General features: G+C 43.7%; 3 protein-coding genes; 1 reads left to right on the forward strand and 2 right to left on the reverse strand.

The window, feature by feature from the left end:
• Positions 1 to 4,100: 4,100 nt before the first annotated feature.
• On the reverse strand, positions 4,101 to 6,925 carry FFUJ_04746 (uncharacterized protein; the record flags this gene model as incomplete). XM_023571931.1 has 4 exons in its annotated part: positions 4,101 to 4,393; positions 4,450 to 5,127; positions 5,182 to 5,272; positions 5,321 to 6,925. 4 exons carry the CDS (start codon positions 6,923 to 6,925, stop codon positions 4,101 to 4,103), a joined length of 2,667 nt encoding a protein of 888 aa, XP_023426154.1.
• Positions 6,926 to 10,834: 3,909 nt separating this feature from the next.
• FFUJ_04745 (related to IST2 protein) lies at positions 10,835 to 13,397 on the reverse strand (the record flags this gene model as incomplete). XM_023571932.1 has 8 exons in its annotated part: positions 10,835 to 10,897; positions 10,954 to 11,020; positions 11,070 to 11,616; positions 11,670 to 12,110; positions 12,157 to 12,265; positions 12,313 to 13,202; positions 13,251 to 13,288; positions 13,336 to 13,397. 8 exons carry the CDS (start codon positions 13,395 to 13,397, stop codon positions 10,835 to 10,837), a joined length of 2,217 nt encoding a protein of 738 aa, XP_023426155.1.
• A 2,427-nt stretch (positions 13,398 to 15,824) lies between these two features.
• On the forward strand, positions 15,825 to 16,903 carry FFUJ_04744 (related to adult brain protein 239; the record flags this gene model as incomplete). XM_023571933.1 has 3 exons in its annotated part: positions 15,825 to 16,345; positions 16,402 to 16,483; positions 16,535 to 16,903. 3 exons carry the CDS (start codon positions 15,825 to 15,827, stop codon positions 16,901 to 16,903), a joined length of 972 nt encoding a protein of 323 aa, XP_023426156.1.
• Between the last annotated feature and the right edge of the window lie 85 nt (positions 16,904 to 16,988).

Consider the following 16,988-nt stretch of genomic DNA (forward strand, 5'->3'; position numbering starts at 1 on the left):
TACAGGTACGGGTACCGCACAGGATGAGGACACCAACACTACGGTTAGCATAACGCTGAACTGTTGCTGTCCCAGCCAAGACTCAGTGGAGTATGTGGACTCGGAGCAGTTCCCATCGGTGATTGGGTAAGGAAGAGGTTAAAGGTGAAGATGCGACGCGCCGATGAAAGTCGTGATGGGGCGCTTGATGTTTCAGACCCAGGACTACGGGATAGGTTCCACAGAAGAAAAAGAGACTGCCGGCACACTACCTAAGATAACCCCTGACGCTACAGGTGGGCTTTAGTGGGTGGACGGCACGCTACTGGTTTTTTACCCGTCGTAGTCTCAGGACGTTGACCTTATCTTTTGTTAGCTGCGCCATGTGCTTGACCTGACACTCAGGTCACCTTCAGCTACATCTGAAGGTATTAATGACAGACTTTGATAGACATGGCACGGGGACAACTCCCAGGTTGATCCTGTAAAGCGTAGAGCAAGGTCCAACAGCAAGAAAATATCTCCAGATCTGCAGACCATTTCTTGGAGACTTGATGAGTTGTACCAGATCCCTGCAGACCGATCCTCAAATCATCATGCGTATCCTTCTCTCTATGATCGCCTATTTTTCTGCTGTGCTGTCGTGGCTTCGGAGCCGGGGTTTGGTGTTTCAAGCTGTATGCCAATATTATGCGATAACAGCAATTCGCCAGCGGATGTTCAATACTACCTACATAAACAAGATACAGTTAGATCTTGACCCTCTTCAGAATCATCCCATCCCATCCCATCCTAAACTATTCCTGTTCATGCCAGCGCATCTTGTTGGACAGCCCTAAGGTGGCATTGCTGGTGCTCCTGAAGTATTATCTTGTCTGCACGACTCCGGGTTCATTATCCCCTTGCCTGAAGTCTTATTTCTGCCCGTGTTCTGTACAACATCTTTGTCTCTCGGAGCATATCAGCCTCCGCTGTAGCCGCTCAGGTCGTTGGCGCCTTTTGTATCTAACTTATCCTCCTTGTTCATCACCTTAAACAATCGACGCCTTTGACCTCAATCCTTGCACAAAGCCGATTGAATTCCCAAGCACGGTGTCACTTGTGTCCTGATCGGGAGAGGGCGACAGCTGAGCTTGTTGTATAAACGCCTTCATCCGGTCCGTGGTTGTCGGAGGTAAAGTATAAGTTGCTATATCGAGCTACCAGTCGTCCAACTGAGACTCACCCTTGCCAGGAGGTTACTGTAAAAAGCACAACTGAGGTGACATCGGAAAAAGGACGGCCATGTCACAAAGGGAATAAGTGTCGATTGTCGCATTGTTTAATAATTTTGACAAAGCCTTTACCGACGGAATTACCATGTCGATCTCGGAGGCGATCTGTTGATGCGGCGTGGCTCATGATCAACAATACGCATTTTGCATTGCTCAGCTTGTTCTCAAGAGGTAGTGATTTTCAGTTGAGGGTGGAGATGTGCAAATGTTTCATCGAAACTTCCGATTAGTTGAAGCCTGAAGACCCAACAAGGGCCGCAACGCGAGATAACTCAAGGAAGACCGATACCTTGTCTACTTGTCATATGCAAGTCACAGCCAACCAAGAAAGTCGAGACCAATGGCCGTGTCCCGTATTTAGGACGGCAGAGAAAAAGAGGCAACCTTAGCGTGTCTAACCAGAATATGGGTCTTTTCTCCTCTATCCGTAGGTCCTCTCCTTTCCTTTTCCTTCTTTCCTTTCTCCCCGAGAATCCCTAGGTAGTTGAAACAAACCATTTCTGGGTCGAGTGGAGGTTCGTGACTAGGGCAGGAGACAGGCCCGTTGTACCTGCAGCTGCTGCACTGGAGATCTCTGTGCAAGCTAGGCAAGGTGCAAGTGCAGATGGATGCAGGAGCACCTGTGCACTAAAATCCACAGAGCCTCAACTACCAGGTACCTACCTACCTTAGTACCTTGCCTCGAAGACTTCACATTCATCATATACACGTAACCTTACAAAGAAAAACAGAAAATGCGCCATTTATGTTATCAGAGTAAACAAGCCCGATCAGGCGGTTCCCACTTCGATTTGGTCTTCGTCACACCCATATCCATTCGTCCCAAGCGCCTCATAAACTTCGATCTCAGCGGCAGCTAAACGACAGGGCGGGTACCAGTGCATGGACAAAAGTTCCGACACATCCCGATTGTACCCCAACCACCTCGATTACACCCTGCCATTTCACTCTGCAATTGACTGGGCAATATTTATTTAATTATGATAATATATATATGAATCTGTAGAGAATTGAAAGGAGATTCCAGCTATATAGCTTAATACTTGGTGTAGTAGCCATTTGCATGATAACACTCGTTTAGTCGGTCAGGCATCGATTTTATCACGTTTTTGACTATATTATCTTCAATCTCAGTCCACAACTCCTCTGCAGCTGCAATCAGCCGGCCAATTGCCTCAGCGGACTTTGGATAAGTAGCAATTTCAGGATATATTTTGCATATCCTCTCCTTGAGGACTTTCCAGAGGTTTTCAACGGGGCTAAGGTCAGGACTGTACGGAGGCCAGTCAGCAAGAAAGACTCCTCTTCTTCTTGCCCAGGGACGGAGCCAGTCTTGAACTTTCCGATAAGTAAATGTATGGGCGTTGTCGTGCTGAAAAGTCTCTCCTTCCTCGATAAGGTCAGGAAGATAAGACTGCAGACAGGATAGAATACGCCGGCCTGTTACTCCCCCCCTCTCAGATTCAGGATCCCCTAGAAGAGGGACGACTGTAGACGGTTTGTTATAGTTAATTGCACTGTAAAACATCTGCGAATGTCTTACAGGCCGTCTGCGGGCTTGGACTTTATCCTTGTGAAGTCTCTCGCCCTGTAGTGTTGTCAGAAGAAGCTTTTAAAAAAGAAGTCTCTGGACTTACAGCTCGGTAAAATGACCACTTGGTATAGTCACTGTCTGTACGGTTGATTGTAACCTCGTCAGAAAACCACCAACTATATTAAAATGACTTATCTTTATGACGGTATTTGTCTGCAAAAGATTTCCTCAATTGAGCAGCTTCTTCGGTGAGAAACGGGCGTCAAAGTGCAAGTCTGTGTTGTATCTTCTTATCGATAAGCCAGCGACGAATTGTCTTTGGCGATGCCCTTAGCCGCGCCTGACTTATGATATCTCTATATGAAATAAAAGGGTTATTCTTAATGAGTATTTTGATATGACTTTTGTCCTGATCTGACAGCGCTGAGGGCCTGCCGGAGCGTGGTTTGTCTTTGCACGACTCTTGGGCTTGACCGCGTCGAATGATCCCGTATATTGCGTGACGACTTAGCCCTGCGCTGTCTGCGATATCTTTGACCCGAACTCCTGATTCATACATCGTTATAAACCTCGTTCTTTTGTGAGGAGAATGATGTACTTTTCGCCTTTGTCGGGGCATTTTAATCTATTTAAATAACGCGATGAAGTTATGGTGTTGATGTTGATGTTTTGTTGAAAGCGGGGTTGGACCGGGAATGTGTCGGAACTTTCGCCGGCCCACTGTATGTATCGTGGCGCTTAGGTCGACCTTGTTCAACTTTATCCTAAGACAAGGTCGCTAATCATACCCTCGTTCATTGGCTTTCTATCCTCAACCCATCTTCCAGACTTAGCAACATGGGCTTGTCGTGTTATTATTGAGCCCGGCGGTTCAGGCAGTCTATCAGACCAGACTCGTCGGATTTGGAAAACTATTCCTGGAAGAAGCCATGGCTCGCCAAAAACATGATCCTAGCAGTCTTGGCGACGATGAACCGAGCGCCAGACTGCAAGCCCCCTTGCTTGGCGGCACCTCCTACCTGTTGTTGAACCTGCAAGTCTGATTCGGGTCCTATTACAAGCAATTATTGAATGGTAAAAGCGCCCTTCGTAGAGCCATCACGATGGTGACATGGTCATGTCAATGCTCGAATTGGGCTATCATTCATAATCTGGCTTTCTCCAAAAGAAGAGGAGGATATGATAAAAAATAATCTACATGATGAAGCAAAACAAAAGAAAAGGATTAGCTATCCTGGGGTATAGTGCACATACGCCGCCCAATGCCCAACGCCATACATTTTGAATTCCATCGAAAGACTCCTCGATTTCACTTAATTGCGTACGCTTGCACTGCTCGTGATCGGGGTTGGAAGCGACGGTGTCTCGTTGCTGCTGATCGAGCCGGCTACGCTTCCAGGTCTTCCTGCTCGGCTGGCTTTGCGAGACGAGAACCGAGACAAAACAGACAAGGACTTGTTTCTCTCGTTACTCACGATACTTGCTCTGTCAGAGCCTGAGTTGCCAAAACCGCGTAGCGTGGCTATGTCGATGAACGCCTGAGGGAAGATTCCGGTCTTGCCCTTGGAATTCGTTCCTGACCAGCACCAAAATTCTTGATAAGTCCCTATACACGAGTCAGATAAACAGTCTTCCTTGACATTGTTTGAAGGGACAACTTACAGCTGACGTTGGTAATGACTTCATCTTTGTCAAACTTAAGCCAGTCGCCCTTGACTTTGTCCTTCTGGTTAAACTTCCATCTTGCGGTGACTTGGACTGGGCTGGTTCCGTCGATCTTGATCTGACTGGATGGTGGCGGATCCAGCTTAATGATCTCTGTGGGAACTGAAGCCCATTGACCGTCGTACCAACCCATTGCCCATTCTCCAAGGTACTTTGCAGGCCAAGTAAGGCCACAGACCCTTGCGTTAACAACCAATTCAAGCGCCGGTGTCCTATCGTACAACAGTCTCTGCCCGTACATACGGCGAGCAGCTTCCTTGCTAATCGCAGTTGGCAAATACGATATCTCATCAGCTTTCTCAATTGCAGGGTGTGCTTCGACAGGCGATTTGAAATGAAGGTCGTAGTCGTTCTTGTATTCGGCAGGAACCTCAGTCTGGTCGATCACTGTGAACCCCGGGACTGCTGGCAGAGGACGAGGATGGCGAGCCAAATGAGCAAAAAGGGCTTTCTGGCTGATGAACACAGTTGCGTCACTGGCGTGAAGAGTCTTTCCCTGGGTGATACAAAACACACAACCATACAGAACATCATCAGATCGTCGAGTTGGCAAATGGGACTTTTGAAGGAATCGCAACCTATAGCCGATACCATTTTTGATGAAGTTCCCTCGTTCTGTGGTATAATCAGCACGATAATACACGTATCGAGAAGCTCCCGCGGACTTACCAGCTTTGTTAACATCCAAGTCAATTTCATTAAAGTCGAGCTCGAAGTGACACTTGACACATTTTGCAATTGTCGCTACGGTTGCAAACCCCTATATCTTTTAGCATCAAGCGACAAAAAGGACAAAGAGATGACTTACTGCTTTCACGGTCTTCTTGACTCCTGCGCCACCATTCAATATTTCCTTTGCTCCATCGCAAAAGCCTTTGTGGACATAAAAGGAGCTCTGAGGGTTGAGTTTGCAGTCAATGGCAAACGGGTTTGGTGGGTGTTCGGGGATCGTAATTTCAGTTTCCACGGGAATCGGCAGGTTATCGACTTCTGGCACCATGACAGGCTGCACTGGTTCAAGCATGCCCTGGTAGTTGGTTACCGGCGGAGGCTTTACGGGCAATGGACTTAATTCTGCCGTGCCGAGTGTCGGACTACCATCTGCCACTGAATATGAAGATTCGCGGTTGTCTGTGAGGGGGGTGGTCACTCCATCGTGTCGTCCCGAGTCAAAGACAGAGCCAGGATTGGTTTCGACTGATTCAGGGCGAGATTGAGGAAGTGAATGTGATCGAGGTGGAACCGTCCTTGGAGTTGGAGAAAGTTGCGAGATGTATCCTGTGCTGGCCCTTTCTGAAACTACATCTTCGGGGATAGAGGTAGATAATATGGAGTTGTGGCTCGAGTAGCGACCTCGTGGCGTTGGGAAGACACTGTATGTTCGTTCGTACGTCCCGGATTCCATGCCCAGAGAACTAACTTGAGAGTCGTTGCTGTACTGAGATGACCGATCTCCTCCCATCTTGAGTGGGCGCGGACGAAGTTCCCTACCTGAATCTGGGCTCAGGGGTGGTGAAATCGGCTCAATGGGCGATTCTATTGGGGCCACAGGCTGTCTCCTTTCGAAGGAAAAGTCTTCTGGGAAATTATTATCGCGCGGCTTCGGTGAGGTCTTGACATTGAAGTCCCATGGGTTACCCGATGGTGGTCTTGGAGGCGGCTCAACTGGTGTGAGTATAGCCTGGGGCGTATGGCTGGGTCTTGGTGATTCAGCATATAGGCCCTCATCCGGTCCTGATCGAGACTGCATCATGCGCCGCAACTCAGCAGTAGCCGCTTCAACCGTTGCAGGGTCATTGCTAGTGCGGCTTTCAGCGAGTGAGGAAGCGCTTCGGGGAATATCTTTCTTCAAATCGGAAAATGGGTATATCGGTGGAAGAGGAGGTGCATCTGGTGAGATTGGCCTTGATTGTGACCCGGACATTCGAGTCATGATGGAGCGACTGTCATGATCATAGGGAACCTCCAGCTTGAGGCGCATGAGAATGTCGTAAACCTTTGGCGCGGCCTTCCTCGAGAGCGCTTGTAGTTCGGCGAACTTTTTAGGCTCAAAATCTTCCAATTCAATGTAGTCGTCGAACTCCCAAAGTAATTCGTTGAGCTCGGTTCGGAAGGCAGCGATTTCGTCTGGGTTGGCAAAGTCAATCAATGTCGATCGAAATAACAAGGCGGGCTGAGGATGAAATGACGACTTACCATTTTCCTTGAGAGCATCAAGAAAGTTAGAGCCATATTCGTCGAGGTGTTTTCGACACAGGGGTTCAATTTTCTTGAGCGCACGCTCGCCTTCTTTTGTCAGGCTCTGGGAGGCTTTGAGCATTGTCTTGTCATCGCCAGCGTTTTGTGTAGCCTCACGACCCTTTTCGACAATGTCGCGGAAGGGCGCGATGACAAGGTCAGCTACATCGTCCATGGTGAGATCAAGTCGTCGAAATTCGTGGAGAGGTTGACTGGAACTTCAGGAAGGGATGTTGTGGTGAAAGAGTATGTGACAATGAATGAGGTGGGCGTGTAAGTCAATATGAGGGCCGAAAATGGGGGGCCGAAGGAATGAGGAGGGGGATCATCACACGACAGGGTGGAATTGGGTAAGGCAACCGCAACGGTCATGGAGCGACTAAGGTTAGGAACTAACGTCCCCCACCTAAAGACCGGCCACCCCCACAGACTGGCCACCTCATTCTCAACCTAGCCACCTAATTTATATATACTTTAAACAGTCATAACTCTATTAATTTAATTCTAATTAATTTTAAACTAACGCTAATTAATTTAGAATGCCTTCTTTTACTAAAAAAGATATAAGTACCATACTTTAGATAGTTATAGACAGTATATTAATAAATAAAGCAGCTAAAACTTATAGTATTAACTATTCTATACTTTAAGGTTAAATTAAAGGAAATATAACACTAAAAGAAGCCTAAAAACCTTACTAAAAGCTCTTTAATACTTAAGAAAAAAGTCTTTAAGACTAGATTATTATTTAAGCTAATCTAAAATACCTTATATTATATTAGTAAGTTAGAAAGTTTACTAGTAAGATTGCTATCTATAATAGCTTTTTAAAAGGCATTAAAAAGAACTAGTTATAAGGCTTTTTAAAATAAAATCCTAATATTAAAATATTAAAAGGCAAGAAAATTAATTCTAACTAATATTATAGAGCTTCTTTTAAACTAATAAAGGCATTCTTTATGCTTTTTATAATACTAGTAATATACTTAATTAAATAGAGAAATAAATATAATATTAATAAAGTTAAAATAATAAAAGGAATAGAAATAAATAGTCTATTTCTTAATTATTAATTAAAAAAGTTAGTACTTATTTATTAGCCTGGTTTTTATACCTAGATTATAATTCTTAAGTATATCTTAATAACTAGAAAGGTCTTAAGACCTATAGTTATTTTTAAGAGAAAAACAGTTTAATAATAATATTTCCTTAAGAATTTAGACTTCCTAAAAGATTAGAAATTTATATATAGTAATAAAGGCTAAATAAGCAATAAATTAATATTAATTTAATTAAGAAAAGTCTTTATTTTATTAATATAGCCTAAAAAGAAGAATAAACCTTAACTTCTTATTCTTAATAGCTATAGAAGTTATATTATAGAAGATTTCCTTTAGAAATATTATAATAATAATATATATCTATTATTTCTTCCTGCTTATACTTCTTATATCCTTTAGCTACTAGATATTACAGTTTTTAGTCTTCTAAAGAGGGTATATTATTATCTTCTTTTAGATCTTACTTCTATCTCTAATAATAATTATATCGGCAAGATTATATTTCTATATACTTATAATAAGGCTTAAAGAGAAACTATTATAAAGTTTAATGCAATTACCGGCTTTAAAGCCACTAAACTATAGCCTATAAACCTAATAAAGGTCCTAATAAATCTAATAGTTATAAAGATACCTTCTTCTACTATTACAGTAAATTTACCAGCAAAAGAGCAGGATTTAAGTCTCTTAAAGACTTTCTATTTATCTATATAGCTTTAATAAGCTCTAGGCCAAGTCTTAGCTTCTATAATATAAGATTTAACTATTAGGCTACTTTTTAAAAAGATTAGCAGTTAATTAAACTATTATAACTTTAATATTAAGTAATAAAATAGAGAAATAAGTATTTTATAGTAAGAAAATAAAGAAAATTAACTAAAATGGCATAAAAAAGTTATCTATAACCTAAATATAGAATTTATAAAAATTCTAGCAATAAAGAAAGCTTATAAATAGATATAAAAAACTTTATAACTAGAAAGAATAGTAAATAAAATTAAGAAATTAAAACTTAAGGATTTTTATACTAATTTCTATATAAATATTTACTAACTAAAGTTTTATTTAATATAAAAAATATAGTATTATAATAATTTATTAATTGATTATAATATTGGGTTTTTAGTGTTTTAGCTGAGGTGGCCAGTCTGTAGGGGTGGCCGGTCTTTGGGTGGGGGACGTTAAGGTTGAAAGAAGAGAAAGAAGAAGGGAACCAACATGGGGATGCTGCATCTATAGGTTTACCGTGGCCATGACCATGACCATGACCACGGTACGGCCTAGTTAGCATACATGGCCTGGCTGGGCACTCACCAGGGCACACTAGCACCCACTCGAGCTGAGAGCTTGAATCGACAGCAGTGCAGTAGGCTGCAGTCAGTGATAGTCCTAGACCTAGACTAGGGCCCTTCTTTGTTGCTCATAGGGCGATATGGCGTCTGGGCTGTCTGGTGTCATGCGGCTTGAGAGATGCGTGTACTGCATGATAGGCCGACCGGAAGCCGGGCCCCGGTGAGTGCAGTGGGAAATGGTTCTATCCCCGACGATCTAGTGCGAGTAGGTAGTTAGGGGTCGCCCGAACATTAGGGACCTGTTTTCTGGGTTCTCGAAGCAATTGTTGTCTTGAGCGAGTTGACTTGAGGAGACGGGGGAGTTGGGTGGAACTACTCCGTACCTACCCTAGCGGGGGTTAGAGAAGACATGACATGGGCCTCCTTCCCTTGAGAACGATAGAAAGGCGGAGTTGCTCCACTTGCCGCTGCCCACGTTGACGGATCTACGCAACGGGATTGGGGGACTCTCTATGGCCTCATGCACCAGATTATCATACTCACTCACTATTACCTCGAGCAGTGGGAATTTTTAATCAAATTCTGCTCGGTCGATGCTCTCGGTAAAGTTAAGTCATGATAGCCAGGGGAAATATATGACTAGTCAGAACAAGACACCTTGACCGAGGGCTCCTTTGGGTCAGACCTGATGAAGCCGGTGCAGTAGTCAGGTACTGAACAGACCAAGTTACCGAAGCAGCGACAGGATAGTCAGTGTTTGCGAATTGGGGGGTCAAAGAGAGATTCGTATAGCAGAATTAGTAACACAATGAACGATCAGATTACCGAGGTTCCTTTGTCCCTGCTTTGTCCCCTTGTCTTGCAAGCAATTCATCATGTTTGTAGCATTGAGACCCCATAACGAAACACGCAACACAAGTGGACCGCGGCGATCATGAAATGGGGTCAGGAAACAGTGCATGCCCGGATATGGTCCTGACAGCGCTGATCATCCAAGGCCTTAATTCATTAGAATGGATATCATCAAGGCAAACTGCATCTCATGATAGTCTAGTTAGCCTTGCTGTGGGTGATCTGAGACATGGGCTACTATGACGGGAGTACCCTAAAGTTTGTGAACAATATCTTCTAGAACGCAATCACAGCGCGTTGATAAGTTCTTATCAACCGCCTGGGCTGAACCTTGTTTTTTGCCTAGGGATTCATATCGTTGCTGTCATGATCGCCCAGCAAACTGGCTTCGCATAGTCAATGCCCGACCACCCTCCAGAAACGATAGATTTCAAGTTGATCGAACCAGGCAAACAGGCCTTTTCCCAATTGCCTTGCCCTGTAGCTCACTCCATTGCTCTAGACTTTTCAGCAGCGGCGTTGTCAAGGGTGCGATCTTAATGCGGCACAGCCTCCGCCCTGTTAGAGTGACACATGTGCGTTAGCGGCCCTCTTTATCATGAATGCCTCACCATGGCGCTCCTGTGGCACGTGTCTGCCTAGTTTGATCTTCATTCTTCGTCATGGCAGAAGGAAATGATAAGGTGATGTAGGCGAGAAAGACTTTCAATTGAGAAGGGAAAAAATCCTTTCACCAACAAAGCGATGCTATTTCTTCCAATCCATACCAATCGTAAGCTCATAACCGTTCATTTCCATGACCATCATTCCGTTTCTGCCAACCTCCTTCCATCCTCTAGATGCTATCCAATTTGCTCGGGCCTTGATTTTCAACCCACTTCAAGCGACCTTCATGCTTGGCACGGCAGATTTGGCCTTTCCATTCTTTTCCGCGGCGGCTTTCTATATAAATGGTTAGCTAACCCTCAGCCTTGAATCATGAGTCATCCGAGACCTACCTGCTGCTCAATCATTCTGCGTCCGACATCAATGGTCTCGTTCATACCTCTCTGGCGTTGCCAGAACCTGTGACATTCATTAGTACATATCGAAATATCATTTGAATTCCACTTACATCTCCTCGGGCGTTCCATGACCTCGGATGGAAGTCTGTCGGGCCTCCTCCTCCAAAGCTTCGCGAGTAATCTTCTCACTGTGATCAATGCCTGGAACTGAAGACTCTTCCGATGCACCTTGGCCAATGTTCTCTTCGAGAAGTTTTCTCTTCATCAGGAAACGCTCCTTGCGCTCCTTCTGCACGCCCGGGCTGTCCAACTTGCCGAGAACAAAGCGGACCGCGAGTTGGACAACCAGGTAGAAATGCTCAGCCAAAAGAATGCTGAGCAGCAGGCCCCAAGCCTTGAGAGGCGATGGTTCACCATGGTTTCCGTTACCTCGGGCGCCGCTGCACAAGTACACAATAGCAGAGCTGGTGATACTACCGAGCCAAGAAATAAAGCTCAGTGCGGTTAACCAGGGTCCAATTGAGTCGGTTCGCCACGGGATTGGTCGTCGGCTGCTGGTGGCAATCTTGAGGGCATCGGATCTCAACTCAACCCAGTTGTTGACGAGGAAACAGCAAGCTGCAAGTGGCCAAGCGACCGAGAACATGGAGACATAGCCTATACCCTAGGTCAGATATTGAGTTTCACAAGCATTTCCAACGTCAGCTTACCGAACTGCATGACCATCTCACGGTAGTCTCCCGAGACATCGTACGTCTCGAGAGCACTCTCCTTGCGTACACGTTCAAGGAATTCGGCTTCCTCCTCGTGGTCGTCCTGAACCTTTGGCTGGGACTTGAGGGCCTTGGCTTTCTCGAGCGCCTCTCGCTTGAGGTAGGGTACCACAACCTCGGTAGCAAAGTTCACGATCTGAGCTGTGACTGTGAAATAGAACATTTGGTTGCTAATTCGAGCAGGGTTAATCTGAAATTCCCTTGTCGGAAGCGGCTTCTCGCTGAAGGTGACAACCTGGGCTGTCTTTCTCCAGAATTCGAGGAAAGGTACCAGGACATGGCCGAAGGGAATGTAGACGAATGCTGTGAAGAAAAGAGCCATATAAGAGGTCATGAAGTTGAGGACGAATTGTTTTTGGATGAGGGCAGCATCATGGGCTACAGAGTTTAGCTTCGACTTCAGTTGAGGGGCCAATATCCTTACCGTCAACAGTAGCATAGTTCTCCATTGAGTTCAGTTTCTCAGCAGCGCTCATGAGCAGGCCAGAAATAGTAGGTGTACCCAGAACCAGAAGAATGGTTGGCAAGAAGCCCTAGCAGCCAGTCAGTTATGTTAGTGAGATTATTCGGGTCAACTTACCAGATACTGCTTGCCAGGACCATTGTAGACTTCGTTGATGAAGACCTCAAGGGAGTTGCAGGTCACAATCAGAGCACCCAAAGCAATAACACAAGCTAGAGCAAAGGGTATCTGAAGCAATTGAGTCTTGATGCGCTTCATGGGCTCATACACCTTGACAACTTCGCCAGTGACGGGGTCCTCAGCTTCGCGATCCCACTCAAACTCTGGTCTCGCCTGCTGGATACTGGACACACCTCGGACACCCCATTGCACGGCAAGGTCGATCTCTTGCTTCTTCCAGTACTCGAGGAAGACGACAGACCAGAGACCGCAGAGCAGGGTATAGAGGAAAGAGAACTGGCCGAGCAGAAGCCACGCGACAAAGCCGAAACCAGAGGGGATGACGAGGAAGCGGAAGTAGGATCGCAGGAAGGCGAAGTAGAAGGCAACGCTTTCGCCAAACTTGTCTCGAATGTCGTCGATGTCGCTTTGCTCCAAGATATACTTGCTGCTCCATTTCTTGATCCAATCCTTGTTGAATTTGTGACTGTGCAAAGGAAATATGGACTCAACGTACTTCCATTTTGCATTGGACGGAGTAATTCCAGCACCACCTTCGTTACGTGGCTTCGTTATCATGATGTAGATCAATCGCAGGCGCTCTGCTTCAACTACGGGCTCATCGTGAAGAGCCTGTCTGACGTCGCTATGGGGGGCTGAGACTCGAACGCCGTGCAGCCAGTCGGCAAGACGGGCGCGGTAGACTTGCTTCGCGAAGAGGTCGGGGGAAGCGACTTTGACAAAGACGAGGAGGGAGTTGTTGTCGCCGTGGCGAACTTCGGTGGCCAGACCAACGGTGGTGAGGGCTTGGACGAGCTGGACAAAGCCGGCTTCAGCTTCTGCGCGTTCTATATGCTGTGTTAGTTACGTGAGGGTTGTCGAAGAGTATTATTTACCTGAGGGCGGGACCTTGTAGTGAATGACAAAATCGACGCTGGATCGTGTTAGTTCTGCTCAATTGAATACTTGTCTCGTGCTGACCCAAAGTTGCTTGTCTGGCTCTCGTCGCCAGATTGGCTGTAAAGGTCCTTTAAATTGGACATGTTTAGCAGAGGCTGACCATATGCTACAACCAAGAGGTTGAACGAAGAGAAGCAAAAGAGGAGGGTAAGGGAGGGAGGAAGAGTTTATCGACACAGAAACGAGACAAGACAAGATGAGACAAAAGAGCAAAACAGGGCAGGGCAGGGATGGATATGAATACAGATATTGAGGCATCCAATCCAATGAGGTTGGGTCGATGACGATGGGTGCTGTAAAGGGTTGGAGAAACAAGCTTTAGTTAAGATCCTAGCCCAGCTGAGGGGAGCTTCAGCTTGCAGCTCACTTTCACTACTGCAGTGGGGAGATTGGCACATTAGGCGACGTCACCGCACATTTTGGCCAAGATATGATACATGGCAAGGATATGATAGAATTACCTTAGATTAGTTATATATAGTAGCTGCATATGATATGATGCTATTTACTGAAATTCTATATACTGATTGAGTATCCGTATACAGTTACTCTCCGTCGATACTCGGCTTCTCTTACCACGACTTGCTTGAGAGGTTGCCGTATGAAGGTAACTCAGGCCTGGAACATGCCAATGGCTTTCACATGTCGAAGAGTTGGCTCACTATCACGACCTTTAGTTGTAGGTGCCCCTTCGAACGTCGAAATGGAACGAATTATATATGAAAAGTTTCAGCGTTGATGACCTTCGTTCATTCATTTTACTCAAGTTCGTAATATCAACTCTTGATGCTCTTTCTTCTGGGTTGTAACCTCCTGGAACAATTTCCTATGGCCATGGATGGCTACAGTAGGCCGGCGAAAGTTCCGATATATTCCCGGTCCAACCCCGCTTTTAACAAAATATTAATATTAACACCATAACTTTATTGTATTATTTAAATAGATTAAAATGCCCTAATAAAGGTAAAAAGTATATTATTTTTCTTATAAAAGAATAAGGTTTATAATAATATATAAATTAGGAGTTTAGGTTAAAGATATTATAGATAGTATAGGGCTAAGTTATTATATAATATATAGAATTATTTAATATAGTTAAGCCTAAAAGTTATATAAAGATAAACTATATTTTAGTAGGCCTTTAGTACTATTAAATTAAAATAAAAGTTATATTAAAATACTTATTAAAAATAACCCTTTTATTTTATATAAAGATATTATAAGTTAAATATAGTTAAAAATATTACTAAAGATAATTTATTATTGGCTTATTAATAAAAAGATATAATATAGATTTACACTTTAATGCCTATTTCTTATTAAAAAAGCTATTTAATTAAGGAAATCTTTTATAAATAAATACTATTATAAAGATAAGTTATTTTAATATAGTTAGTAGTTTTTTAATAAGGTTATAATTAATTATATAGATAGTAATTATATTAAATAGTTATTTTATTAAGCTATAAGTCTAAAGACTTCTTTTTTAAAAGCTTCTTTTAATAATACTATAAGGTAAAAGACTTTATAAGAATAAAGTCTAAGCCTATAGATAGCCTATAAGATATTTATAGATATTTTATAGTATAATTAACTATAATAAACTGTCTATAATTATCTCTCTTTTAGGGGATCTTAAATCTAAAAAAGGGAAAGTAATAGGCCAGTATATTCTATTCTATTTACAGTTTTATCTTCTTAATTTTATTAAGAAAAAAAAGACTTTTTAGCATAATAATGCCTATATATTTACTTATTAAAAAGTTTAAAATTAGCTCTATCTTTAGGCAAGAAAAAGAGAAATCTTTCTTACTGACTGGCCTTTATATAGTCTTAACCTTAGCCCTATTAAAAACCTTTAAAAAGTTCTTAAAGAGAGGATATATAAAATATATCTTAAAATTACTACTTATTTAAAGTCTATTAAGGCAATTAACTAGCTAATTGCAGCTATAGAGGAGTTATAGACTAAAATTAAAGATAATATAATTAAAAATATAATAAAATTAATACTTAACTAACTAAATAAGTATTATTATATAAATAGCTACTATATTAAGTATTAAGCTATATAGCTAGAATCTCCTTTTAATTCTCTATAGATTTATATATATATTATTATAATTAAATAAATATTGCCTAGTTAATTATAGAGTAAAATGGCAGGGTGTAATTAAGGTGGTTAGGGTATAATCGGGATGTGTCAGAACTTTTATCTATGCACTGTAGAGAGGCAGGGTGGGTGCTGTCAAGCTAGCGTCATTGTGGGGCCGTTTGTAGCTGGAGCTTTCGTCACCACCGCCCATAGCCCATAGCTCTTATGGTCACTCCGGACTATTCTTACCTTGAGCTATCACAGCTGCAGCTCATCAATAGCTATAGCTCTCCACTCACTCACTCACTCACTCACTCATTCATTCAGTTACTCAGATATCTCAATTTGTACCTCTCGTTCAATTGAACTCTCATTCTCAACTCTCCCAGCTCCAACTACCCCATACATGCCCATCATGGGCCTCCTCTCCTGCATAGGCCTTCGTCGCCGGAATCAATGGGAGCCCATGACTCTCCTCGACAATCTCATCTCATCACCCTTAACATATCTCGCTTTCCTCTTCTACCACGCTGTACTCCTCCTCCGCGGTCGGCCCTTTCACCCACCGCGTGACAAGCCCGCCATTCGCGTCGTCTGCATCTCCGACACACACGATCTCAAAGTCGACATTCCCAGCGGTGACATTCTCATTCATGCGGGAGACCTTACAGATTCTGGTACCGTAGCAGATATTCAGAAACAGCTCGACTGGCTTCGTGAACAACCTCACCCTGTCAAGGTTGTCGTTGCAGGTAACCACGATAGTTGGTTTGACATCAAAAGTCGTCATGAGGAAGATGCACGCTCAGGTGCTAAGCCTAACATGGAGGGCCTTCATTATCTTGAGAGCGGCTTGACGGTGCAAAAGATAAAGGGTCGAACTGTCAATATCTTTGGTGTTCCGGATATTCCAAGCATTGGTCCCAAGGAGTTTGCGTAAGTCTATAAAATATCCAGCTATACCGTTATAACTAACAGAATGATGCTTTTAGCTTCCAATATACTCAAGATAACCACCCTTGGTTGAGCAAGGTACCTCCGCAAACTGATATTCTTATCACCCATTGCCCTCCGGTAAGCTTCTACTGTTTGAATGTGGCAACTTTTCAACTTACATACTGTTAGAAACATCATCTTGATCTTGGTCTCGGGGACAGTAATCTCCTCCGTGAAGTTTGGCGCGTAAAGCCCCGTCTCCACGTCTTCGGCCACGTCCACTTTGGCTACGGTGAAGAATCAGCCTTCTTCGATGCCTTCCAGGAGACTTACGAACGTATCATGTCACGGCCTCGTCGCGGTCTGATCCGAGACTTCATCCCTAACGAGGCTTGGTTGGATTATCTGCGTTTTCTAGCCCAAGGTCTTCATACCGTGGCTTGGAAGTGGCTAATGTCAGGTCCTGGAAGTAACAATGGTAGTCTCATGGTAAATGCTGCGCAGATGAAAGGCAACTCGGGCAAAGTCAAGAGTAGGGCGATTGTTGTTGAAATTTGAAAAGCCAAGTAAGCAAGTTTAAATATATGTAAGGTATGTCTTCGCTTCCGAGTCAACTATAGACTCCGAGAACTTAGTGGAAATA

Source organism: Fusarium fujikuroi, chromosome FFUJ_chr02 (assembly GCF_900079805.1).
Source record: "Fusarium fujikuroi IMI 58289 draft genome, chromosome FFUJ_chr02".
In the NCBI taxonomy this organism is placed as follows: Eukaryota; Fungi; Ascomycota; class Sordariomycetes; order Hypocreales; family Nectriaceae; genus Fusarium; species Fusarium fujikuroi.